The sequence below is a fragment of the Harpia harpyja genome, chromosome 25 (genome assembly GCF_026419915.1).
Source record: "Harpia harpyja isolate bHarHar1 chromosome 25, bHarHar1 primary haplotype, whole genome shotgun sequence".
NCBI lineage: Eukaryota > Metazoa > Chordata > Aves > Accipitriformes > Accipitridae > Harpia > Harpia harpyja.
The window spans coordinates 886,892-910,112 of NC_068964.1; the positions used below are offsets into that span (position 1 = coordinate 886,892).

Genomic DNA, 23,221 nt, shown 5'->3' on the forward strand with positions numbered 1-23,221 from the left:
ACCAACACTGTTCTGGTCACAAATCCTAAACACCGCACCGCGCTGGACTGCAATACAGAAAGTCAACGCTATCCCAGCCAAAACCAGCACAGCCCTCGACCCGAGGATGCGAGCACAGACCAGGCACTGGGTGAGGAGACACAGCCCCCACGGAGGATGGGGACCAGCATTTATTGTTCATGCCAGGAAATGTACACACACACGGAAGAAATCAGCTGCAACCTCAAAATTAAAGAATATCGGTAATAACTGCAGCTCTCCAAGTATCAGAAAATAGGGTGTTCACCCTCCAGAAGAGCCACCACCACAGCCAGGGGTGGGCAAGCGCAGCGTGACAAGCTCTCTCTGCAGGCAGCTCTCGGCCTCCTCCAGCACCTCTCTGCGTCCAGCCGGCGATAGAGCAGGGGGCCGAATCCAACCACGTGCTGGCCCCGCGTGGAGCAGTTAGATGGTGAGCCCTGCAGGGACGAGAGGAAGAGACAGCGTCACCCAGGGCCACCTCCCTGTCCCCAACCCGCTGCTCTGGGGGTCTCGGTGACCCCTCCCACAGCCCGATGTTGCTCCGGCTGCGGGTCCCACGGGGGAGCACAAAGAGCTGGGGCGCCCCGTCCATCCCCCCTGGTCCCACACCATACCTTTGGCTGAGCTGCCAGACCCGCCGTCCGTGCCTGTGAGAGAGAAACAGCCGTGAGCTGCCAGCCCCGTCCTCGCTACGGGCACGGCGCACGTGCCAGGAGCCGGCCCGGGAGCCACGGCCGCTCTGCAGCCACTGGGAGAGCAGGATGGAGCCGTGAGCACCAGAGAGGAGACACGATCTCCTCCATACGTCCCTGCTACAGGGATTTAAAGACGGGCAGCACAGGGAGGACGGGGGATCAGGAAATGCCGGCAGCAGCCAGAAACCCAAACCGCAAGACCGCCCCGGCACTGGGCAGCGGCTGGAGCCGGACCTGCCGCCGGTACTCACCTGATGCCGGATCATAACCCTTCTTCTTCCTCCCTGCAGAGAGAAAGAGGCATCAGCATCCACCGTGGCCACCACGCTCAGAGGCTCCCCAGAGCACAGCGGCTCATGCCCGCAGCCCCTCCGGCCCCCCCGCCCCTGCCTTCCTCCCGCACCCCTCTGCCTCGCCGGCCCCATCACTTTACCTGATTTGTACTTCCAGAAGGCGAATCCGGCCATGATGGCGATCACAAGCAGGATGGCAACAGCCACCGCCAGGATGATGGTGACCAGCTTGGACTCCGTCTCTGGGGAGAGCAGGACCGTGAGGAGGGGAAGGGGAACCACCCCAGCCCACCACTGCTCCACGTGCCCAAGGCCACCGCGCTCACCCCACATGAAGAGGCCGGGCTCGGGCAGGCTGGCGTGCTCCACGCGGCACCGGTACTTGTCCTTCTCCTCTGGAAGGGCCTCGATGGAGGGCCCAGGTGTAGTAGGTGCCATCGCTGTTGGGCGCGATGCTGCCCCACTCGGTCTCCTGGTCCCTGACCTCGCCGTCCTTCAGCCAGCTGACAGTGATGGGCCGCGGGTAGAAGCCGTAAGCGCGGCAGTACAAGGTCAGGATCCCGTGGGCCTCCTTCCCTGACACTCGGACCATGGGGGGCTCTGGGGAGGGGGGTGGCGGTGAGAGCCGGCACAACGCTCCCACAGCAGCCCGTCCCCAGGGTCCCCGTCTCGCCCTCACCTTTCCTCTCCAGCACGGCCCGCCCGTAGCTCACGTATTTCCTCAGCCACTCGATGCAGGTGTTCTTCAGGTAGTGCTTCCACTGCTCAGCGACAGTCCCCGTCCTTCTCCCACTTTCTCTTGGTGATTTGCGCCGCCGCGTCTGCCGCGGTGAATGTCATCGTGTCCAAGTCGAAGGCGATGAAATCCCTCCCGTCGTAGGCGTCCTGACGATACCCCCTGGTGCTGCCGTCCTCCAGGATGTCACAGCCGTACATGGTCTGCAGCGTGTGAGCCCCTGAAACACGACCAGGGAAATGGGGCTGAGGGGCTGCTGCAGCCCTGGGCCTTCAGTGGGGCACGGACCCCCGGCAGTGCCCCCCGCCCCAACCCTGCATGACCCTTGGGGGGGATCGGGTACCGGCACGAGAGCTGCCCACCCCTCCTGCCCAGGGCCCACAGCACTCAGGGTGTCACGTAAAGCCGTGACGCAGACCCCCTGCACCCAGGACGTGGCTGGGCTGGCACCCAGCCCCACGGCACCCCGGGACAGCGCGGGGCTGGGCTGGGTCCCAAATGCTGGGGCCGGGGATGATAAGGAGATGGGATGGGGTGGGGGGAAGCCCCTCTGGCTCTGGGATGGGGGGCCACAGCACCATGGGGAGGGCGAGGGCCTGGGACACTGGGGGGTGGGAGCCCCTCTGGCTCTGGGGGTCTCCACTGCCGTGGGGATGGTGAGGGGCTGGGACGTGGCGGCCACTCCTAGGCTGGAGTCCTGGGCACCGTGTGTGTGTGGTGGGGGGGGATGCGCTGGGCTGGGGTGGCCAGAAGCCCCCCCTGGATCCAGGACAGGGGATCCCAAGCACTGTGGGGCTGGGACAGGGCAGCCGGGACCCCCTCGGGCTGGGGGACAGGGTGGCTGGGAGCCCTCTGACAGTGACACCAGGCAGGCAAGGGCCGGCACAACACGGGGGCAGCAGCGTGGGGCACAGCAAGATCTTGGAGCAGGGGGAAGGAACCATCCTGTCCCACAGAGCCCCAGCCCAGCCCCACGGAGCCCCACACTCACCCCTGCTCTGGTTGTAGCGGTCCCGCAGCGTGTTCAGGTCAATGCGGTCATTCTGCTGATTGCTCTGTCCTATCTGGGTCTGGGTGTCCCAGTACTGCTGGTCCAGGTTGTCCGCCATCCAGTCTGCCCGGGGCACCATCTTCCCTGTCTCACTGTCGTAGCGTACAATGAGGTTCCCGTCCACGTACCCCACAATGACAAACTGGGGCACCCCTGGGCTGGGCTCTGACACGGCAACGAAGAAGTAGCGCAGGGAGTGGAATGCTGTGGGGACACAGGGAGGTGGTTAGAGGTGGGGGGCAGTGGGGGGAGACAGGGGTGAGGTGTCCCAGGGGTGGGCACTGAGGCTGGTGGGGGTCCCAGGGGAGCAGATTGGGGTGATGGGGGGGGGACAGCTTCAGGGGGGATGTGACTGGTGGGGGGATGTTGGGGGAGTGAGTTGTGTGCGGGAGGGGGGGTCCTGGTTCCTGGTGCCAAGGAAAGGGGGGGTCCCAGAGGTGTCCGAGGGGTGGGGACCTGGGATGCTCGGGAAGGGGGGGGGCCAGGGAGGTGCAAGAAAGCAGATCTGGGGGAGGGTCCAAGGGAGCAGCAAGGTCTGAGGCAGGGTGGGGGAGATGTCCCGGTTCTCAGAAGAGGGGGATCCGGGGGGGGGGCCCGGGAAGGGGGAACCGGAGGGGTGGGGGGAGTGTTCCCAGGGGGGTCCCTGGGACCGGGGAGGGGGACCGGGGTGGTCGGAAAGGGGGGGGGTCGAAGGGGTCCCAGTGCCCGGGAGGGTTCGCGGTGCCAAGAGAAGGGCGGTCCGGGGGGGTCCAGGGGGGTCCCGGTGACCGGGGGGTGTGGGGGGGGGTCCTCCCGCGTCCCCGCCCGCGCTCACCGCTCGCCGCCCCGACGAGGACCCCCAGCAGCAGCCCCAGTCCCAGTCCCAGTCCCAGTCCCGGTCCCGGTCCCGGTCCCAGTCCCCGGCCCGGCCCCATCGCGCTGCTCCGCTCCTCTGCGGCCCCGCTCGGACTGTCAAACGCCGTGTGGCTCAAGCCCCGCCCCCCTCCCAGCCATTGGCTCCGCTCCCTCCCGCCCGCCAATGGCAGCCTGGAGCCGCCTCGGACGTCACCGGGTGCCAGGCAGATCGCGTTCCCGCAGGTTGGAAGCGAAAGCGAAAGCGCCGGAGGAAGGGCGACGGGCGACGGGCGAAGGGGGGGGACGGGACAGGGGACCCGCGGGACCCCCCCGGGACCCCGCCACCCCCCCGGGACCCTCGGAGCCCACCCCCGGGACCCTCCCCAGCCCCCACCCGGGGTCCCCCAGTGTCCCCCAGTGTCCCCCAGTGTCCCCCAGTGTCCCCCGTTCCCGCTGTCCCTCACGCCAGTGTCCCCCTAACACCAACGTCCATCCTGCTCCTGCTGTCCCTCCTTCCCGCTGTCCCCAAGGACTGGTGTCCCCCAGCCTGGGGCCGGGGGGGGCGGGTACCTCCTTCTCAGCACCCGTCTGTGAGACCTCAGAGCTGGAGACCTTCTCAGGGCCCTCATGGGTGACCTCGCAGCTGGAGACCTTCTTCTCAGGGCGCTCGTGGGTGACCTCGGAGCAGAAGACCTTCTTCTCAGGGCCCCTGTTCATGGTCTCTGAGCAGGAGACACACCTGGACTGCTGGGATGGAGGGCGCTCAGCCCTTCAGGAGGGGTGGGCAGGGCAGGTGAGGTGGAGGAGTCGCACTCGATGGAAAGGAGAGCTTTGACCGCACGGCCGTTACGGTTTGGGACGACGTGGTCGACAGCCTCTGGGCGAGGATTAGGGGATGGAAGAGAAAGGAGATGGCACAGTGGGTGTCCGCTACCTGTCGCCCAGCCAGGATGCCAGCGCCGATGAGTTATTCCACAGACAGTCAGCAGAAATGTCTGGATCGGTCGCCCTTGTCCTTACCAGAGACTTCAACGTCCCAGGCGTCAGCTGGAATGCCACACTGCTGTGACGAGCAGGTCGGGGAGATGCCTGGAGGTTGGTGAAGATGTCTTCTTGTCACAAGTACTCAGTGATATCCACCCTGCAGCCCGTGGGGAAGACCACGGTGAGGCAGGCTGTCCCCCTGCAGCCCACAAAGGTCCACGCTGGAGCAGATGTCCACCTGCAGCCCGGGGAGGACCCCACGCCGGAGCAGGGGGATGCGCCCTGAAGGACTCACGTTGGAGAAGTTTGTGGGGGACTGTGTGCCGTGGGTGGGACCCCGTGCTGGAGCAGGGGAAGAGTGCGAGGAGGAAGGAGCGGCAGAGCCAAGGTGGGATGAGGGGACCCTGACCCCCATTCCCCGTCTCCCCGCGCCGCTGGGGGGGAGGAGGGAGAGAATTGGGGAGTGAAGGTGTGCCCGGGAAGAAGGGAGTGGTGGGGGGAAGGTGTTTTAAGATTTGGTTTTATTCCTCATGACCCTGCTCTGGTTTGGTTGGCAATAAATTACATTCATTTCCCCAGGTCGAGTCCCTTTTGCCCGTGATGGTAATTGCTGAGCGATCTCCCTGTCCCCCTCTCGACCCACGAGCCCTTCGCTATATTTTCTGTCCCCCTTCCAGCTGAGGGGGGGCAGTGACAGGGCGGCTTTGGGGGGCACCTGGGGTCCTGCCAGGGTCAGCCCACCACACACATCCTTGTCACATCCCCTGCCGTGTCCCCAGCCACATCCCAGCCACGTCCCCTGCCACGTCCCCCACCATGTCCCCACCGCGTCCCCAGCCGTCCCCCTCCGCCGCAGGTGGCCGTCGTCCCCCAGGAGCCGGTGCTCTTCTCCCACTCCCTCCGGGGGGAGTGGAGCCGGGCGCAGCTGGTGGTGGCAGCCCACCAGGCGGGTGCCCACACCTTCATCACCCGCCTGCCCCTGGGCTATGACACAGGTCGGAGGTGTGTCCCCCTCCTCGACGTCCCTGTGTCCCCGCGGTCCCTGGTCCTGGTGTCCCCCAGGTCCCCCTGGCACCTGGGTTCCCTTGGCCGCCAGTCCTGGTGTGCCCTTGGACCCTGGTCCCCATGTCCCCTGGGTCCCCACTCCCCCACAGCCCCCTGGTCCTGGGGGGGGTCCCCAATCCCAGCGTCCTGTGGGTCCCTGATCCCCATGTCCCCTCTGTCCCCACACCCCGGGGGTCCCCACTGACGATGCCGCCCCGCCGCAGGTGGAGCAGGAGATCTTTGGAGCCGCAAGGGCCGGGTGAGCGGAGCTGCTGGTGACAGGGCAGGTGGCCCTGGCCATGCTGGGCGCAGCGGGTGGCCGTGCTGGAGGGGGGACGACTGCACGAGCTGGAGTCCCCCAAGGAGCTCCTGCGCCCCCGGCAGCCGCTACTGGTGCCTGCTGCAGGGCGGGGGACAAGGGGGGGACAGCGGGGGACGGGGACACGGGGAAGGAGGGGGACGGACAGCGGGAGCTGGGGATGGGGACAGCAAGGGATGGGGACAGTGGGAGCCAGGATGGGGACACTGGGGACAGTGGGAAACAGGTTGGGGACACTAAGAGACAGGATGGGGACACCAAGAGCAGGGATGGGGACAGCGGGATGGCGGGGGTGGAATGGGGGAGGGGTGTGGGGGCAGGGCTGGGGGTTGGGGGTCCCATGTGCCCATGAGGCACCAGGTACCAGGTGACAGTGGGGACAGTGGGGACAGGACAGGGGTGGGGGGATGGGGGACCGGGGGGGGGTGGGGGGGCCACGGACATGACACACAAGTGGGGACAGGGTGGCGAGATGGGGGACAATGGGGACAGTGGGGACGGGGGGGTGGGGTCGGCTGGGATGGGGACAGCAGTGGAGCCCGTGGAGTGGGGACAGAGCTTTGGGGCTGGGGGGGGGTGACATCGGCCACCTGGGGGGGGGTCTATGGGGACATCGGCCACCTGGGGAGGAGCTGGGGGAACATCCGCCACCTGGCGGGGGGGGGGACATTGGCCACCTGGTGGCCTTGGGGGGGGACATTGGCCACTTGGGGGGGTGTCTATGGGGACATCGGCCACCTGGGGGGAGCTGGGGGGGGGGTCATCGGCCACATGGTGGGGTTGGGGGACACACCGGCCACCTGGGGGGGGTCTATGGGACCCACATCCCTCCCCCCCCAGGATGGGGGACAGTGGGGACGGGGGGGGTGGGGTTGGTCGGGATGGGGACAGCAGAGTGGAGCCCGTGGAGTGGGGACAGAGCTTTGGGGCTGGGGGGACCCAGGGGGGGGGACATCGGCCACCTGGGGGGGGGCTGAGGGGGATATTGGCCACCTGGGGGGGGGGGCTATGGGGGACATCGGCCACCTGGGGGGGGCGGGGGGGAGGGACATCGGCCACCTGGGGTGTCTATGGGGACATTGGCCACCTGGGGGGGGGGGACATCGGCCACCTGGGGTGTCTATGGGGACATCGGCCACCTGGGGGGGCGGGGGGGGGGGGACATTGGCCACCTGGGGTGTCTGTGGGGACATAGGCCACCTGGGGGGGGGGCGGGGGGGGGACATCGGCCACCTGGGGTGTCTATGGGGACATCGGCCACCTTGGGGGGGGGCGGGGGGGGGGCATCGGCCACCTGGGGTGTCTGTGGGGACACCGGCCACCTGGGGGGGGCAGGGGGGGACCACGGGTGACCACACATCCTGAGCATCCCATGGGATTGGGGCGGAGGAGCGCTCCATGGGGTGGGGTCCTGTGACACACCCCCCCCTCCCCCCCCCCCCCCCCGATGGTCTGCATCATCTGCCCCCTCCCCCCCCCCACCCGGACGCCTGGGGTCCCCCCTTGTCCCCCCCCCTCTACCCCCCCCACGGGTGACCTCATGTTGTTGATGGAGGCCGAGAAAATTCCTTGGCAGGAGCAGGCGTGGGGGCTGGGCCAGGACGGGCTCCCCCCCCCCCCGCTGCAGCCTGTGCCCCACACATTTTCCCAGCCCCCACACATTTTCCCAGCTCCACTCGGGCTCTGTGGTCCCACATGTGTCCCACAGCAACCCCCCAGCCCCACATCTGCCCCATCTTCCTCCCCCCCCCCCCCAGCCCCCCCACCCACGTGTTTCATGGACCCTCCCCAGCCCCATAGATCACTGTGACACCCCCCCCCGGCCCCCACATATGTCCCTTGGACCCCCTCCCAGCCCCACACATCCCCCATGATCCCCCCCAGCCCCACACATGCCCCATCTTTTCCCCCAGCCCTACATGTACCCCAGAGACCCCCCCCAGCCCCACACCCTGCCCCATGGATCCCCTCACCCCACATGTACCCCCCCCAGCCTCCTTCATGCCCCCCCAGCCCCACACACCATGCCCTATGGCCCCTCTCAGCCCCACACATGCCTGTGCCCCCCCCCACCCTACAAGCACCCTCCAGCCCCACACGTGCCCCCCAACCCCTCCAGCCCCACACATGCCCCCCATCCCCACATGTACCCCCCCGTCCCCCCCCAGCCCCCCCCAGTCCCCCCAGCCCCTCCAGCCCCACACGTGCCTCCCCCTCCAGCCCCACACGTCCCCCCCCGGCCCCACACGTGTCGGGCCCACCCAACCCGGGGGCGATGACCAAAACCACCAACCCTCGCCAAAGAGCCCCACGCCTCCGGGGCCCCCCCACTTCTGCCCCCCCCCTTCTGCCCCCCCCCCCCACCCCAAGGGACCCCGACGCCCGGGCCCCCACCCCCTCCCCGACCCTGCCAGACCTCGTGGCGAACCCACGTGCCCCCCCCCGCCCCCCCCCCACTGTCCTTAGGGGACCCAGACGGTTGGACCCCCCAAGTGACACCCCCCCCAACCCCCCTCCCCCACTGCCTTCTGGGGGACTGGGGGGTCTGGGTGACCCCCGACCCCCACCCATAGTGGACCCCAGTGTCCGAGGCCCCCCCCCCCGCCCCCCCCCCCCGCCCCCCATGTTCTGCAGCAAACAACAACAGCAGCGGGGGGGGTGGGGGGGGGTGGGGGGGGACCCGGCCAGGCTGAGTCACGGCCCCACCCGTGATTTGGCCCCACGGCTTCCGCCCTGCAGCCCCACGGCTCGGCCCCACGGCTCAGCCCCACCGACCCACGGCTCCAGTGACCAACAGCTCAGCCCCACGGCTCAGCCCCACTGACCCACAGCCCTGCTGACCCACGGCTCCAGTGACCCACAGCTCAGCCCCACGGCTCAGCCCCACCGACCCACGGCTCCAGTGACCAACAGCTCAGCCCCACGGCTCAGCCCCACTGACCCACAGCCCCACTGACCCAACGGCTCCAGTGACCCACAGCTCAGCCCCATGGCTCGGGCCCCCACAGCTCAGCCTCACTGACCCACAGCCCCACTGACCCACAGCTCAGCCCCACGGCTCAGCCCCACTGACACCACAGCCCCACTGACCCACAGCCCCACTGACCCATGGCACCATTGACCCACGGCTCCCGTGACCCACGGCTCAGCCCCATGGCTTGGCCCCATAGCCCCACAGTGTGGCCCCCGTGGCGCAGGGGATGGGGAGCTGTGGGGCAGGTGGGAACGTGGTTACTGGAGCTGTGGGGCAGGTGGGAACGTGGTTACTGGGAGCACTGGAGCTGTGGGGCAGGTGGGAACATGGTTACTGGGAGCAGTGGGAGCTGTGGGACTGTGGTTACTGGAAGCTGTTGGGTGGGCTGTGCTGCATTACTGGTATTACTGGGAGCAGTGGGACAGGCCATAGTGGGTTCCTGGGAGCACTGGGAGCTGTGGGGCAAGCTGTGCTGTGATACTGGTGTTACTGGGAGCACTGGGGTGGGCTGTGCTGTGTTACTGGTGTTACTTGGAGCACTTGGATGGGTTGTGCTGCTGTGCTGTGTTACTGGGAGCACTGGGACGGGCCATAGTGGGTTCCTGGGGAGCACTGGGAGCTGTGGGGCAGGTGGGACTGTTGTTACTGGTCTTACTGGGAGCCGTGGGGCAGGCTGTGCTGTGTTACTGGTGTTACTGGGAGCGGCCTTCTGCTCCCCCCCCTGCTTTGGCAGCTGGACCCCACATCTGGCTGCTCCCACCCAGATGTTTGGTTACCGTGGCGACCGCCACCCCATAAAACACATGGGGGGGGGAGGGGGGCCCCGCCCGGACGCCTGCGTCCTCTGTGACCCACGGCTTCTGCACGGGAGGGGGGGGGGCACACTTTGGGGGGGGTTGTGGGGCAGGACTTGGGGGACCCAGATGTCTGGGGCCTCTATGGGGGGGGGATATGGGGGCAGGATTTGGGGGGCCCGGACGTCTGGGTGTTCTATGGGGCAGGGTTATGGGGCAGGACTTGGGGGGGCCCAGACGCCTGGGTCCTCTATGGGCGGGGGGGGGGTTATGGGGCAGGATTTGGGGGGGCCCGGACGTCTGGGTGCTCTATGGGGCAGGGTTATGGGGCAGGGACTTGGGGGGCCCGGACGTTTGGGTCCCCTGAAACTTGTGGGGTGGGAGATGTGGGGCAGGTGCGTGGGATGTGGCTCCGCCCCCCCGGCCACGCCCCCCCCCCCCGCTGGCCCTGACCCCACCCCACAGTGAGCTGCAAGGACGGATCGGGGACGGGAGGTACTGGGCTTACTGGTGTTACTGGTGTTACTGGAGTTTCTGTGTATGCTGGAAGTGACTGGAGGCTCTGGGGTTACTGGAGTCACTGGAGCTGCTGGTGTCACTGGTGTTGCTGGAGGTGACTGGAGTTACTGGTGATACTGGAGGTGACTGGAGTTACTGGTGTTGCTGCTGTTGCTGGACTTACTGGGGTTACTGGACTTACTGGTGTTACTGGAGGTTGCTGGTGCTGGTGCTACTGGTGTTACTGGAGTTGCTGCGTATGCTGGAAGTGACTGGAGTTACTGGAGTTGCTGGTGTTGCTGCTGGTGCTGGAAGTGACTGGAATTGCTGGAGGTGACTGGAGTTGCTGGTGTTGCTGGGTTGCTGCTGGTGTTACTGGAGACTGGGGGGTGACTGGTGTTACTGGAGATGGGGCCTGACTGGAGTTACTGGAGACGGGCCTGACTGGAGTTACAGTGCTACTGGAGTTGTTGCTGGTGTTGCTGCAGTTGCTGGTGTTGCTGCAGTTACTGGTGTTACTGGTGTGAGATGCTGGAGATGCTGGTGTTACTGATGTTACTGGAGACTGGGGGTTACTGGGAGTTACTGGTGTTGCTGGAGTTGCTGGAGGGTGGGCTTTACTGGAGGATTACTGGGGGGGCTACTGGTGTTACTGGGGGCTGGGTGGGGATCAAGCTACTGCAGTTAGTGAGAACTGGGAAGTTACTGGGGAGGTTACCAGGTGTTACTGGGGCTGGGGGGGGATGAAGCTACTGCAGTCAGTGAGACCTGGGGGTTACTGCTGTTACTGGGGGGCTGCTGGGTGTTACTGGGCGCACTGGTGCCAGGGACACACAAGGGTCGTGGGTGGGTGCCATCGGTCACCGTGTCCCCGTGGGTGTCCCCTGTGTCCCCCATGATGTCCCCGTGTCCCTTGGGTGTCCCTGTGGGTCTGTCCGTGTGTCCCCCACGGGTGTCTGGGTGTCCCCCACAATGTCCCGGTGTCCCCTGGGTGTCCCCATGGGTGTCCCCGGGGTGTCCCTTCATGATGTCCGTGTGTCCTGGGTGTCCCCCATGGGTGTCCCTCTGTCCCCCTGGTGTGTCCCCCATGATGTCTGTGTGTCCCCAGGTGTCCCCATCAGTGTCCTCTGTGTCCCCCATGGATGTCCCTGGGTCTCTTGGGTGTCCCCCATGGGTGTCCCTGTGTCCCCTGTGTCCCCCGTGATGTCCCCGTGTCCCTTGGGTTGTCCCTGTGGGTGTCCGTGTGTCCCCCACGGGTGTCTGGGTGTCCCCCACAATGTCCCGGTGTCCCATGGGTGTCCCCGGGGTGTCCTTCATGATGTCCGTGTGTCCCCATCAGTGTCCTCTGTGTGCCCTGTGTGTCCCCCATGGATGTCCCCTGGGTCTCTTGGGTGTCCCCCATGGGTGTCCCCTGTGTCCCCTGTGTCCCCCATGATGTCCGTGTGTCCCCATCAGTGTCCTCTGTGTCCCCTATGGGTGTCCCTCTGTCCCCTGGGTGTCCCCCATGATGTCCATGTGTCCCTGGGTGTCCCCATCAGTGTCCTCTGTGTCCCCCCATGGGTGTCCCTGGGTCTCTTGGATGTCCCCCATGGGTGTCTCTGTGTCCCCTGTGACCCTTCATGATGTCCGTGTGTCCCCAGGTGTCCCATCAGTGTCCTCTGTGTCTCCTGTGTGGTCCCCCATGGGTGTCCCTGTGTCCCCTGTGTCCCCCATGATGTCCGTGTGTCCCATGGGTGTCCCCGTCAGTGTCCTCTGTTGTCCCCTGGGTCTCCCCCGTGGGTGTCCCTGGGTCTCTTGGGTGTCCCCCATGGGTGTCCCTGTGTCCCATGGGTGTCCCCATCAGTGTCCTCTGTGTCCCCCATGGGTGTCCCCTCTGTCCCCTGGGTGTCCCCCATGATGTCCATGTGTCCCGGGGTGTCCCCATCAGTGTCCTCTGTGTCCCCTGCATGTCCCCCGTGGGTGTCCCTGTGTCCCCCATGATGTCCGTGTGTCCCCGGGTGTCCCCGTCAGTGTCCTCTGTGTCCCTGCATGTCCCCCGTGGGTGTCCCTGTGTCCCCCATGATGTCCGTGTGTCCCCGGGTGTCCCCCGTCAGTGTCCTCTGTGTCCCCTGCGTGTCCCCCGTGGGTGTCCCTGTGTCCCCCATGATGTCTGCGTGTCCCCGCCAGTGTCCCCTGTGTTCCCCTATGATATCCCTGTGTCCCCCTCCGTGTCCCCACGGGTGTCCCTGTGTCCCCTCATGATGTCCGGGTGTCCCCGGGTGTCCCCGTCAGTGTCCTCTGTGTCCCCCTGCATGTCCCCCGTGGGTGTCCCTGTGTCCCCCATGATGTCCGCGTTGTCCCCCGCCAGCGTCCCCCTGCGTCCCCTATGATATCCCTGTGTCCCCCACGGGTGTCCCTGTGTCCCCCACGGGTGTCCTCGTGTCCCCACGGGTGTCCCCAAGGTGCCATCCGTCCCCTCCCCGCAGGACCATGACCCCGGGGCTGCCCCTGCTGCTGCTGGCCCTGGCGCTGCGGGGGGGGACGGGGACCCCCCGGGTCCCCCCCGGGTCCCCCCTGTGGGGCGGGCGGCGCTGGTGGCCATCTTGGGGCGCCTGCGGGAGCTGGAGGACAAGTGCGGGCGCTGCAGGGACAGTGCGGGGACAGCCAGGGACCCCAGGCTGGCACTGGTATGTGGGGGGACACGGGGACGTGGGGGGGGGCCATGGGGGGACAGGGGGATGTGGGGGACATGGGGTGACATTGGGACATGGTGGGGACGTGGGTTGGTGGGGGGGACGTGGGGGGACGTGGGGGACATTACATGTGGGACACGGGGACGTGGGGCGTATGGGGGGACACGGTGGGGATTATGGGGGGGTATGGAGGGACATGGGGGACACTACTGGGACATCGGGATGTGGGGGGGGACGTGGGGGGGACAGGGAGGGACGTTGGGACATGGGGGGGACATGGGGCATATGGGTGACATGGGGGGGGGATGTGGGGGGACACAGGGAGGGTTGGGGGAGGGACATAAGGGTCATGGGGACATTGGGGGGACACGGAGGGGACACTGGGGGGGGCCACGGGGCCTCGTCACCCCCCCCCCCTCCGTGTCCTTCCCGTCCCTGCAGGACGCACCCTGGCTCGGGAGCTCTGTCCCCCCCCCCCCCGGGGAAGGCTGTGGCTGCCCCTCCCCCCCCCCGCCCCTCACCCCCCACTCCCCCTGTCCCCCCCGACCCCCCCCTGTCCCCTCGGCTGCAGTGACCAAGGACGCTGTCGGGGGGGTCGCTGCCGCTGCTTCCCCGGCTTCACCGGCCCCCACTGTGCCACCCCCCGCCTGTCCCCCCGGTCGCGGCGGGCCCCCGCTGCGCCCTCGGTATGTCCCCAAGGGTCCCCAGGTGTCCCCAAGGGTCCCTGAGTGTCCCCAGTGCTTCCCAGGTGTCCCCAAGGGTCCCCAATGCTCCCCACGGTGTCCCCATCCCCAGTGCTCCCAGTGCCCCCCCACCTTCCCCCAAGCTGTAGTGGAGCCTGATGCCACCTTTGGTGTGTCCCCAAGTGTCCCCAGTGCTTCTCAGTTGTCCCCGAGTATCCCCAGTGCTCCCCAGGTGTCCCCAGTGCTCCCCCAGTGCCCCATCCCAGTGCTCCCAATGCCCCCCCCCACCTTCCCCCCCCGGCTGTAGTGGGGCCTGATGCCACCTTGGTGTGTCCCCGAGTATCCCCAGTGCTTCCCAGGTGTCCCCAAGGGTCCCCAATGCTCCCCCAGTGTCCCCATCCCCAGTGCTCCCAGTGCCCCTCCCACCTGTCCCCCGCAGCCATGGTAGACCGGGATGCCACCTTGGTATATCCCCCAGTGTCTCCTGGTGTCCTCCAGTGCTCTCCCAGTCCTCCCAGTGCCCCCCAGTGCCCTGCCCCTGAGTGTCCCCATAGTGTCCCTGCCCTGTAGATGCCCCATGACCTGGTGTCCCCATGGCTTGGGTGGCCTTGTTCCTTGGGTGTCCCCTCCGTGTCCCTGGCGTGTCCCCACCCAGTGGGTGCCCTGTCCTGTGATATCCCCCTGATGTCCCCACGATGTCCCCATCCCAGGGTGTCCCCATCCCAGGGTGTCCCCATCCCATGGTGTCCCCATCATGTGGTATCCCCCGATGTCCCCATGATGTCCCCATCCCATGGGTGCCCCATCCCGTGGTGTCTCTGTGGTGTGTCCAGGGTGTCCCTGTCCCACGGGTGCTCCATCCCATGGTGTCCCCATGGTGTCTCGAGGGCGTCCCTGTCCCATGATGTCCATAGAGTGTCCCCATTCCCAGGGTGCCCTGTCCCCAGGGTGTCCCCAGGGTGTCCCTGTCCCATGGTGTCTCCATGGTGTCTCCATCCCATGGGTGCCCCACTCCATGGTGTCACCAGGGTGTCCTCAGGGTGTCCTCAAGGTGTCCCAGTCCCAGGGTGTCCCCACCCCCTGGGTGCCCCATCTCATGTTGTCTTTGTGGTGTCTCCAGGGTGTCCCTGTCCTTTGGTGTCCCCCATCCCTTGGGTGCCCTCTCCTGTGGTGTCCCCAGAGTGTCCCTGTCCTTTGGTGTCCCCAGGGTGTCCCCCATTCCATAGGTGTCCCATTCCATGGTATCACCATAGTGTCCCTGTCCCATGGTGTCCCCAAGGTGTCCCCATCCCCATCCCATGGGTGCCCCATCTCAAGGTGCCTCAGAAATGTCCCTGCGGTGGCACTCACTGATGGGACCCTGTCCCCGCAGAGATCCCTTCGGTTGACACCACGCTTGGCCACCCGCAACCAGACGTCCTTCCGTGTGACCTGGCCACGTCCCCTCGTGCCGGTGGACGGCTACCAGGTGGCCCTCATCCCTCTGGTGAGCTGGGGACGGGGACAGGGGTGGGGACAGGTCCCCAGCGCTGCAGTGGCCCCAGTGCGGTGGCCCCAATGTGGCCCTGACGTGGCCTTCATCCCCATGATGAGGTGTCATCTGTGGCCACCCACTGCTGCCCCACTGGGAGACACCATAAGGGTGTCCCTATGGTGTCCCCACCATGTCCCCCAATGTGCCCGTTGTCCCCAGAGCAAGCCAGTGGTCAGGCCACCTCCTGCTGCCCAACTTGGGGATGGGGACATCTCCCCATTGTGTCCCTTGTCCCCAGGATGAGCCATGATGGTGTCACCCATCTGCTGCCTGGCTTAGGGATGGGTTCCCCCATGGTGTCCCCCCCATGGTGTCCCCAATGCGTCCCTTGTCCCCAGGATGAGCCAGCAGCGGTGGCCACCCTCCCACTACCTGGCTTGGGGACAGGGATGTGTCCCCAGCATGGTGTCTCCAGCGTCCCCAACGTGTCCCCTCTCCCCACGATGAGGCACCTGCCCGCTGCCACCTGCCTGCAGCCCTGCTTAGGGACCAGGACATGTCCTCACCGTGGTGTCCCCCAATATGTCCCTAGTGTGTCCCCAACGTGTCCCCCAGCCCCAGGACAAGCCATTGGCTGCAGCCACCTGCCTCCTGCCTGGCTCAGGGATGAGGAAGGTGTCCTCACCACACTGTCCCCAGTGTGTCCTTCCGTAGCTGTCCCCCAACGTGTCCCCAGTGTGTCCCCAGTGTGTCCCCCAACCCTGGGAGAAGCTCTTGGCTGTGGCCACCTGCCTGGGCCAGGTCCCACCGTGGTGTCCCCAGCCTGTCCTTGGCATGTCCCTTGTCCCCAGGATGAGCCGGCGGCGATGACCACCCATGAGCTGCCCGGCTCTGCTGTCACCTTCGAGGTGACAGGGCTGGCACCCCGGCCATGCCTTCGAGCTCTTCATCCAGGCCCAACGGCAGAAGCACCTCGGGGCGCCCAGCACCCTGCGCATCCGCACCCGTACGTGTCACCCACTGAGCATGGGGACTGCGAGGGGACGGGCACGGGGATGGGGGACACCACGGGGATGGCAACGGGCACGAGCATGGGGACAGGAAGGGGACAACACGGGGATGGTGACGGGTGTGGTCGTGGAGACGGGGTGGGGATGGCACATGGATGGGGACGGTGATGGCACGGTCATGGGTGGGGGGACAGCGATGGGGACAGCATGGGGACGGGGGTGGGGATGGCACAGGCATGTGGACAGGGGTGACACAGGGATGGGGACAGTGATGACGTAGTGTCATGGGCAAGGGGACAGGGCTGGCATGGGGACAGGGCTGGGGACAGCACGGGCATGTGGTTGGGCGTGGCACATGGATGGGGATGGGGATGGCATGGTCGTGGGGTGTGGGGACAGCAATGGGGATGGCTTGGGCATGGGGACAGCATGGGGACAGGGGTGGGGACAAGGAGGGGGACAGGGAGGGGGTGGCATGGGCATGGGGACAGGGGTGGCATGAACAGAGGGACAGGGATGGGGATGGCACAGGGATGTCAATGCGGATGGCGTGGTGGGGGGGACAGGGCAGTGACAGCATAGTCATGGGGACAGGGGTGGCATAGGCACAGGGATGGGGACAGGAATGGGGACAGTATGGGCATGGGGACAGGGATGGGGATGGCACAGGGATGGGGACAAGGATGGCACAGGGATGGGGTTGAGGACGGTCATGGCATGATCATGGGTATGGGGACAGCGATGGGGATGGCTTGGGCATGGGGACAGGGATGGGGACATGGCTGGGCACAGGGATGGGGATGGCATGGGCATGGGGACAGGGGTGGCATGGGGATGGCACGAGGATGGGGAGAGCATGAGCACAGGCATGGTGACAGGGACAACATGGGGATGGTGATGGGGACAACACATGGATGGGGACAGCGTAGGGATGGGGATGGCATGGGGACAGGGACGGCATGGGGACAGGCGTGGCGAGAGGGATGATGCAAGCATGGGGATGAGGACAGCGCGGACACGGATGGGATAGTGACAAGCATGGGGATGGCAGGGGGATGGGGATGTCACGGCCACAGGGATGAGGACAGGGACTGGCGTGGGGACAGGGACTGGGATGGGCGTGGGGACAGGGACGGTGCCTGCAGCCTCTGTCCATCCCCATATGTGTGTCCCCATGGCTCTGCGGGTCCACATACGTCTGTCTGTCCTGGTGGATCTGTGTGTCCCCGGTCTGTCCCTGTGGGTCCGTGTGTCCCCTTGGGCCCGTCTATCTGCGTCTGTCCCTGTGCGTCCCCACGGGCTCATCTGACCCCAGGGACTCGTCTGTCCCCATGGGTCCGTGTGTCCCCATGGGTCAATGTGTCCCCATGGGCTCGTGTGTCCCCATGGGCATGTCTGTCCCTATAGGTCAATGTGTTCCCATGGGTCTGTGTCCCCATGGATCAATGTGTCCCCATGGGCTCGCGTGACCCCATGGGTCAATGCGTCCCCATGGATTTGTCTGTCCCTGTGGGTCCACGTGTACCCACATTCCCTGGTGCTTCCCCGTGCGTCCCTCTGTTGCCTGGGTCCGGATGTCCCCAGTCTGTCCCCGTCAGTCCATCTGTCCCAGTCTGTTCCCATGAGTCTGGGCATTCCCAGTCTGTCCCTATGCGTCCGTCTGTCCCCATCCCTTCCCGTGTCCATCCATCCCTGTGTCCCCCACTGTGGGTCCCTGGGCTCTGGCAGACGGGGACATTTGGGGACGGGTTGATGACCCTGCTCCCCTTTGCTCTCGCAGTGCTTGCCCAGACTCTGCCCACCCATGGGGGGTCCCCAGGGTCCCTTCAGGGTTCCCTGGGGTCCCCGGCGTCACCAGTGGCCCCAGCATCACCATCAGCCAGAGGGTCTCCGGCATCCCCAAGGTCCCCAGTGTCACCAGCATCCCCGGGGTCACCAGGGTCCCTGGGATCACCGGCATCACCAGTGTCACCGGATGCATCCTTGGGGTCACCAGGGTCTTTGGGGTCACCGGCATCCCCAGCATCTCCAAGGTTTCCAGCGTCCCCAGTATCTCGAGGGTACCCGGGGTCCCCAGCATCGCTGAGGGCCCCAGTGTCACCAGGGTCCCCAGCATCACCAGCATCCCCAGAATCCCCGGGTTCGCCAGTGTCCCCAAGATCCCCAGAGGCACCAGCATCCCCAATGTCCCCAAGATCACCTGCATCTCCACGGTCCCCAGCATCACCACAGTCCCCTGTGTCACCTCCATCTCCATGGTCCCCGGTGTCCCCAGCATCCCCACTGTCCCCAGTGCTCCCGGGTGGCCCATCCCTGCATGACCTCGGGGCCAAGCTGTCCACCTACAATGGCTCCTTGCTGCAGCGCCTGGAGAGCCACCTCCGGGCTACAAAATTCCCCCTCCGGGGCAACCAAACAGTGCCAGCGGTGGCCCGTGCCATCCTCTCTTACCTTCTACGCCGCAGCCCGGCCCCGTTGCGTCACCAGCTCCTTCGCCAGATCCCCCATCCCAAGCCCCAGTTGATGCCAGGGGCCGCCGGCGAGGCTCTGGTGGACCTGGATGGGCTGCGGGGCCACGCAGAGACCGTGGTGATCCGTTACCGGCTCCTGGAAGAGCCGGAGGGGGCCGAGGGGGAGCTGCAGGTGCCAGGGGACACAGCGGTGGCCCGGGTGCCAGGGCTGGTGCCAGGGGCCAGGTACCGGGTGGAGGTGCACGGCGTGGTGCGGGGGCACGTCTCCAAGTCCTACACATTCCTGGTGACGGCAGGTGGGTGATGGGGATGGAGACAGGGACAACATTGCACAGGGACATCCCGTAACCACCCACTCCTCTTTTGGGTGCAGGGGTCGATGGCACCGATGAGCCCCCCCTGGACTGGGAGCACATGTATGAGGTGGAGTTGACTGAACCCCAAGGTGTCGTAGCCAAAGCAGGTACCATCAGGTGGTCCATGGCAGCAATGGGAGGGACTCGGGTTGACCTGCTTTTGGTAGACAAGTCGGGGGTGGTTGGATGGTTGGGATGGGGGATTGGATGGTTGGATGGGTGGTGGTTGGGTGGTTGGGACGGATGGATGGATGGATGGATGGATGGTGGTTGGGTGGTTGGGACGGACAGATGGATGGATGGATGGTGGTTGGGTGGTTGGGATGGATGGATGGATGGATGGATGGTGGTTGGGTGGTTGGGATGGGTGGGTGGGTGGATGGGTGGAAGGATGGATGGATGGGGGGTGTGTGTCACAGTTGGATGGATGGAAAGATGGATGCTGGGATAGGTGGATGGGTGTGTGGGTGGATGGATGAGTGGAAGGATGGATGAATCATGGTTGGCTGGATGGAAGGTTGGATAGATAGATGCGTGGATGGGTGGATGGAAAGTTGGATGGATAGGTGTGTGGGTGGATGGGTGAGTGGGTGGGTAGGTGGATTCAAAGATCGATGTAAGGAAAAGTGAATGGAAAACCAGGTCATTGAATAGATGGAAGCCTGGAACCTTGAATCGTCAAAGGAGTAGACAGACAGATAAAGGGACTGATGGATGGAACTACAGACAAATAACAGAATGAATGGACAATTGGATGGATGGGTGGATCAATGGGAGGAAGGGGGGATGGTTGGGTGCTTGGATCAAAGGGTGCATGCTTAGACAGATGGGTGAAGGGACAGATGGTTTAGCAGAAGGATGCATGTGTGGCTGGATCTTCATGTTCTGCATTGTGCCATCTCCATTGCAGTGCCGGCCCCACCGTTGGAGGAACCACCACCCCGGCCTCGCCTGGGAGAGCTCACGGTCTCCCACGTCACCCCTAGCTCCGTCCAGCTGGAGTGGAGCGTCCTCGAGGGCACCTTTGACTCCTTCACGGTGCAGTACAGGGATGTGCAAGGCCAACCTCAGGCACTTGCAGTTGATGGTGGTTCCCGCATGGTGACGGTGCCTGGGCTGTCACCGTCGCGCCGCTACAAGTTCAACCTGTACGGGGTGTGGGGTCGGAAACGGATTGGTCTTATCTCCACCGAAGCCGTCACAGGTGAGGGCATCTCTGGGCCCCGTCTGTGTCCTCTGCGGGCACTGGGTTTGGAGCAAATCAGGAGCCTTGGCAGCTCCCTTGACCTTGAGGGATCTGGGAAGAGCATCTGGCCCTCGATTTGGGGGTGGGCGTGGGTGCATGCAAGGTCGGAGGGACGGAGGGATGTTTGTATGGAAGGGTGGATGATTGTGTGGGTGGTCGATTGGGTGGTGGGTGGCTGGATGGTTGGGATTGGGTGGATGAGAGATGGGTGGATGTTTGGGAGTGGAAAGATGGATGGATGGGATTGGGTGGATGGATTGATGGTTGGGATTAGATGGATGGATGGGATTGGAGGGGTGGATGATTGGGACTGCGTTGATGGATGGTTGAGATTACATGGATGGATGGGATTGGATGGGAGGAAGGATGGATGGGTAGATTGATGGTTGGGATCAGATGGATGGATATATTGATTTTTGGATGGGTGGCTGGAAAAATGGTTGGATGGACTGATTGATGGCTGGCTAGATGAATGGATGGAAGCATGGGTGGTCAGGTGGATATTCAGAGTGTTTAATGAATAAGCAGATGGATAGTTGCATGCTTGGATGGTTGGGTTCCATGAATTAATGTGAGGAGAAGGGTCATGGAGAGATGATGGGTGACAGGATGGAAGGAAGCATAGGTGGGTGGGAAGACACATGGATGGTTAGATGGACGGAAGGACAGGATTCTGGCAGGCTGGCTGCCTGAATTGCCTGACAAAGGGATATTTGGATGGATGAGTGGATGGGTGGACAAACAGGTAAAGAAATGGGAAATGGATGGAAGGGGGGATGGTTGGGTGAGTTGAGTGATGGGTGGGTGATTTGGTGGATGGAGGGACAGACAGAAAGATGGGAGGATGGATGGATAGATGGTGGTGTGTCCCCAGTGTGTCCTGCATTGTATTGTCCCTGTTGCAGCCCCGGCCCCACCAAAGAAGGAACCACCATCCCCACCTCGCCTGGGTGAGCTCACGGCCTCCCACGTCACCCCCGAGTCCATCCAGCTGGAGTGGAGCGTCCCCGAGGGCACCTTTGACTCCTTCACGGTGCAGTACAAGGATGCACAAGGCCAGCCCCAGGTGCTGCCCGTGGATGGAGGTTCCCACACGGTGACGGTGCCTGGGCTGTCACCGTCGCGCCGCTACAAGTTCAACCTGTACGGGGTGTGGGGTCGGAAACGTCTGGGCCCCGTCTCCACTGATGCTGTCACAGGTGAGTGGGGCCATGGGACCATCTGTGGCCCTGGGGGTCCCGGGGCTGGAATGTGGCAGGAGCTTGGGCAGGGCCCATGGAAGATCCTTTGCTCACCTGGGAATTGGGAACTTCTGTTGTGGGACTGTTACTTGGTAGCTGGATGGTGCGACGGGTAGAGGCAGGGTTGAAAGCGGTAAGGGAGGAGGAGAGAAAGGGAAGCCTGGAGGGAGGGAGTGTTGTGGTAGGGGTTCTTGGAGGAGTGTGTGGCTTGTTGGGTGAGGAGAGGGTTGGATGGATGGATGGATGGATGGTTGGATGGATGGATGATGGTGGGTGGTTGGTTAATAGGTTTATTGCATGGATAGATGATTGAACAGATGGTTGGCTGGGTAGGTTGGTGTTTTGATGGAAGGGTGTTGATAGGATGGTTGGATAGAGGAATTAATTCAAGGATGGATGGCTGGAATGGCGCAGGGAAACTGGTGACTGGATGGATGGAAGCATGGATGTTAGGATGGAGAAATGGAGTGAGAGAAGGTTGCATGGAGAGATAGGCAAAGGGATTGGTCGGTGCATGGAAGGAGTGATGAAGACGCGGATGAATGAGTGGATGTTAATAGGAGTGACCAAAATCCTGCCTTACTGAGTAGAAGAATGTATGTGTGGATGGTTGGAAGGCTGATGGGTAGAACCATGTTAAGGGTGGATGGAAGGAGAGGTGGTTGGGTGCTTGGGTGAACTGATACCTGCAGGAGAGATTTCTTGCGTGTATGGATGGATAGAGGAAAGGTTTGGGAGAAAAATGGATGGTTGGATGGATGGATGGATGGATGGTCAAATGGTTGGATGCATGGAGGGATGGTGAAAATGATCAATGAATGTTTGGATGGAGCTGTGGATGTTTATGCTGGGCATTATGCCCTCTCTGTTACAGCTCCGGCAGAGTCGGAGGAGGAACCACCATCCCAGCCCATCCTGGGTGATCTCACGGCCTCTCATGTCACCCCCGAGTCTGTCCAGCTGGAGTGGAGCGTCCCCGAGGGCACCTTTGACTCCTTCATGGTGCAGTACAAGGATGCACAAGGCCAGCCCCAGGTGCTGCCCGTGGACGGTGGTTCCCGCACGGTGACGGTGCCTGGGCTGTCACCGTCGCGCCGCTACAAGTTCAACCTGTACGGGGTGTGGGGTCGGAAACGTCTGGGCCCCGTCTCCACCGACACCGTCACAGGTGAGTGGGTCTGTGGGCCCCATCTGTGCCCCCTTGGTGCCCTGGGTATGGAGCAGGAGAGGAGCTGGGGCTGGGTCTGTCCTAATCCCGTGGGGCTTTGTGGGAACTGGGAATATCTCTTGGGTGCTGCCTGGATTGGAGGGATGGGAGCATGGAAGATTGGAGGGAGGGAGGGAAATGTGGATGGATGAATGGATGGAAAGTTGGGTTTCATGGATAGATGGAATGTGGGGCAGATGTCTAATCAATTGCCGGAGGAGATGGAGGGATGGATGGAACTTTGGAAGGCTGGTTCAGTGCATCCATGGATGGATGGATGAACGTTTGGATGAGTCTGGCTGTTTCAGGGATTGACAGGTGGTTCAGATGCTTGGATGGATGCATGGTTGGATGGGATTGTGGAAGGGTGGATGGATGGAGGGGTCCCGGCAGCCTTTGTTGGATGTCTGGTCGGAGGAGTGAGTGGTTGGATGGTTTGATGGTTCAATGGAGGAATGGATTCAAGGACCAATTGGGAGAGAAATTTTTATAGAAAGGGATGTAATGAAAATGGGGAGGAATAGATTTTTTTTTTGATGGAAAGGACAGATGGATGTTTGGATGGTTTGATGGATGGATGATTAGGTGAGTGTGTGGCTGGATGGTGGACTGGATGGC

At 64.2% G+C, this 23,221-nt stretch overlaps 1 protein-coding gene and 1 pseudogene across 1 annotated transcript in view; one reads left to right on the forward strand and one right to left on the reverse strand.

Annotated features, from left to right (window-relative positions):
- Positions 1–270: 270 nt before the first annotated feature.
- Positions 271–3,749, reverse strand: LOC128135853 (class I histocompatibility antigen, F10 alpha chain-like; annotated as a pseudogene).
- Positions 3,750–4,525: 776 nt separating this feature from the next.
- The window catches only part of LOC128135831 (tenascin-X-like), a 56,147-nt gene continuing 37,451 nt past the window's right edge, over positions 4,526–23,221 (forward strand). Inside the window, 18 exon segments of the mRNA XM_052774904.1 lie at positions 4,526–4,672; positions 5,471–5,609; positions 5,883–5,933; positions 11,884–12,018; positions 12,591–12,770; positions 12,773–12,844; positions 12,847–12,909; positions 13,474–13,556; positions 13,558–13,601; positions 14,916–15,084; positions 15,924–15,995; positions 15,997–16,078; positions 17,863–17,986; positions 18,116–18,849; positions 18,927–19,016; positions 19,820–20,113; positions 21,061–21,354; positions 22,271–22,564. Of these exon segments, the coding sequence (XP_052630864.1) occupies positions 4,526–4,672; positions 5,471–5,609; positions 5,883–5,933; positions 11,884–12,018; positions 12,591–12,770; positions 12,773–12,844; positions 12,847–12,909; positions 13,474–13,556; positions 13,558–13,601; positions 14,916–15,084; positions 15,924–15,995; positions 15,997–16,078; positions 17,863–17,986; positions 18,116–18,849; positions 18,927–19,016; positions 19,820–20,113; positions 21,061–21,354; positions 22,271–22,564 (3,067 nt within the window).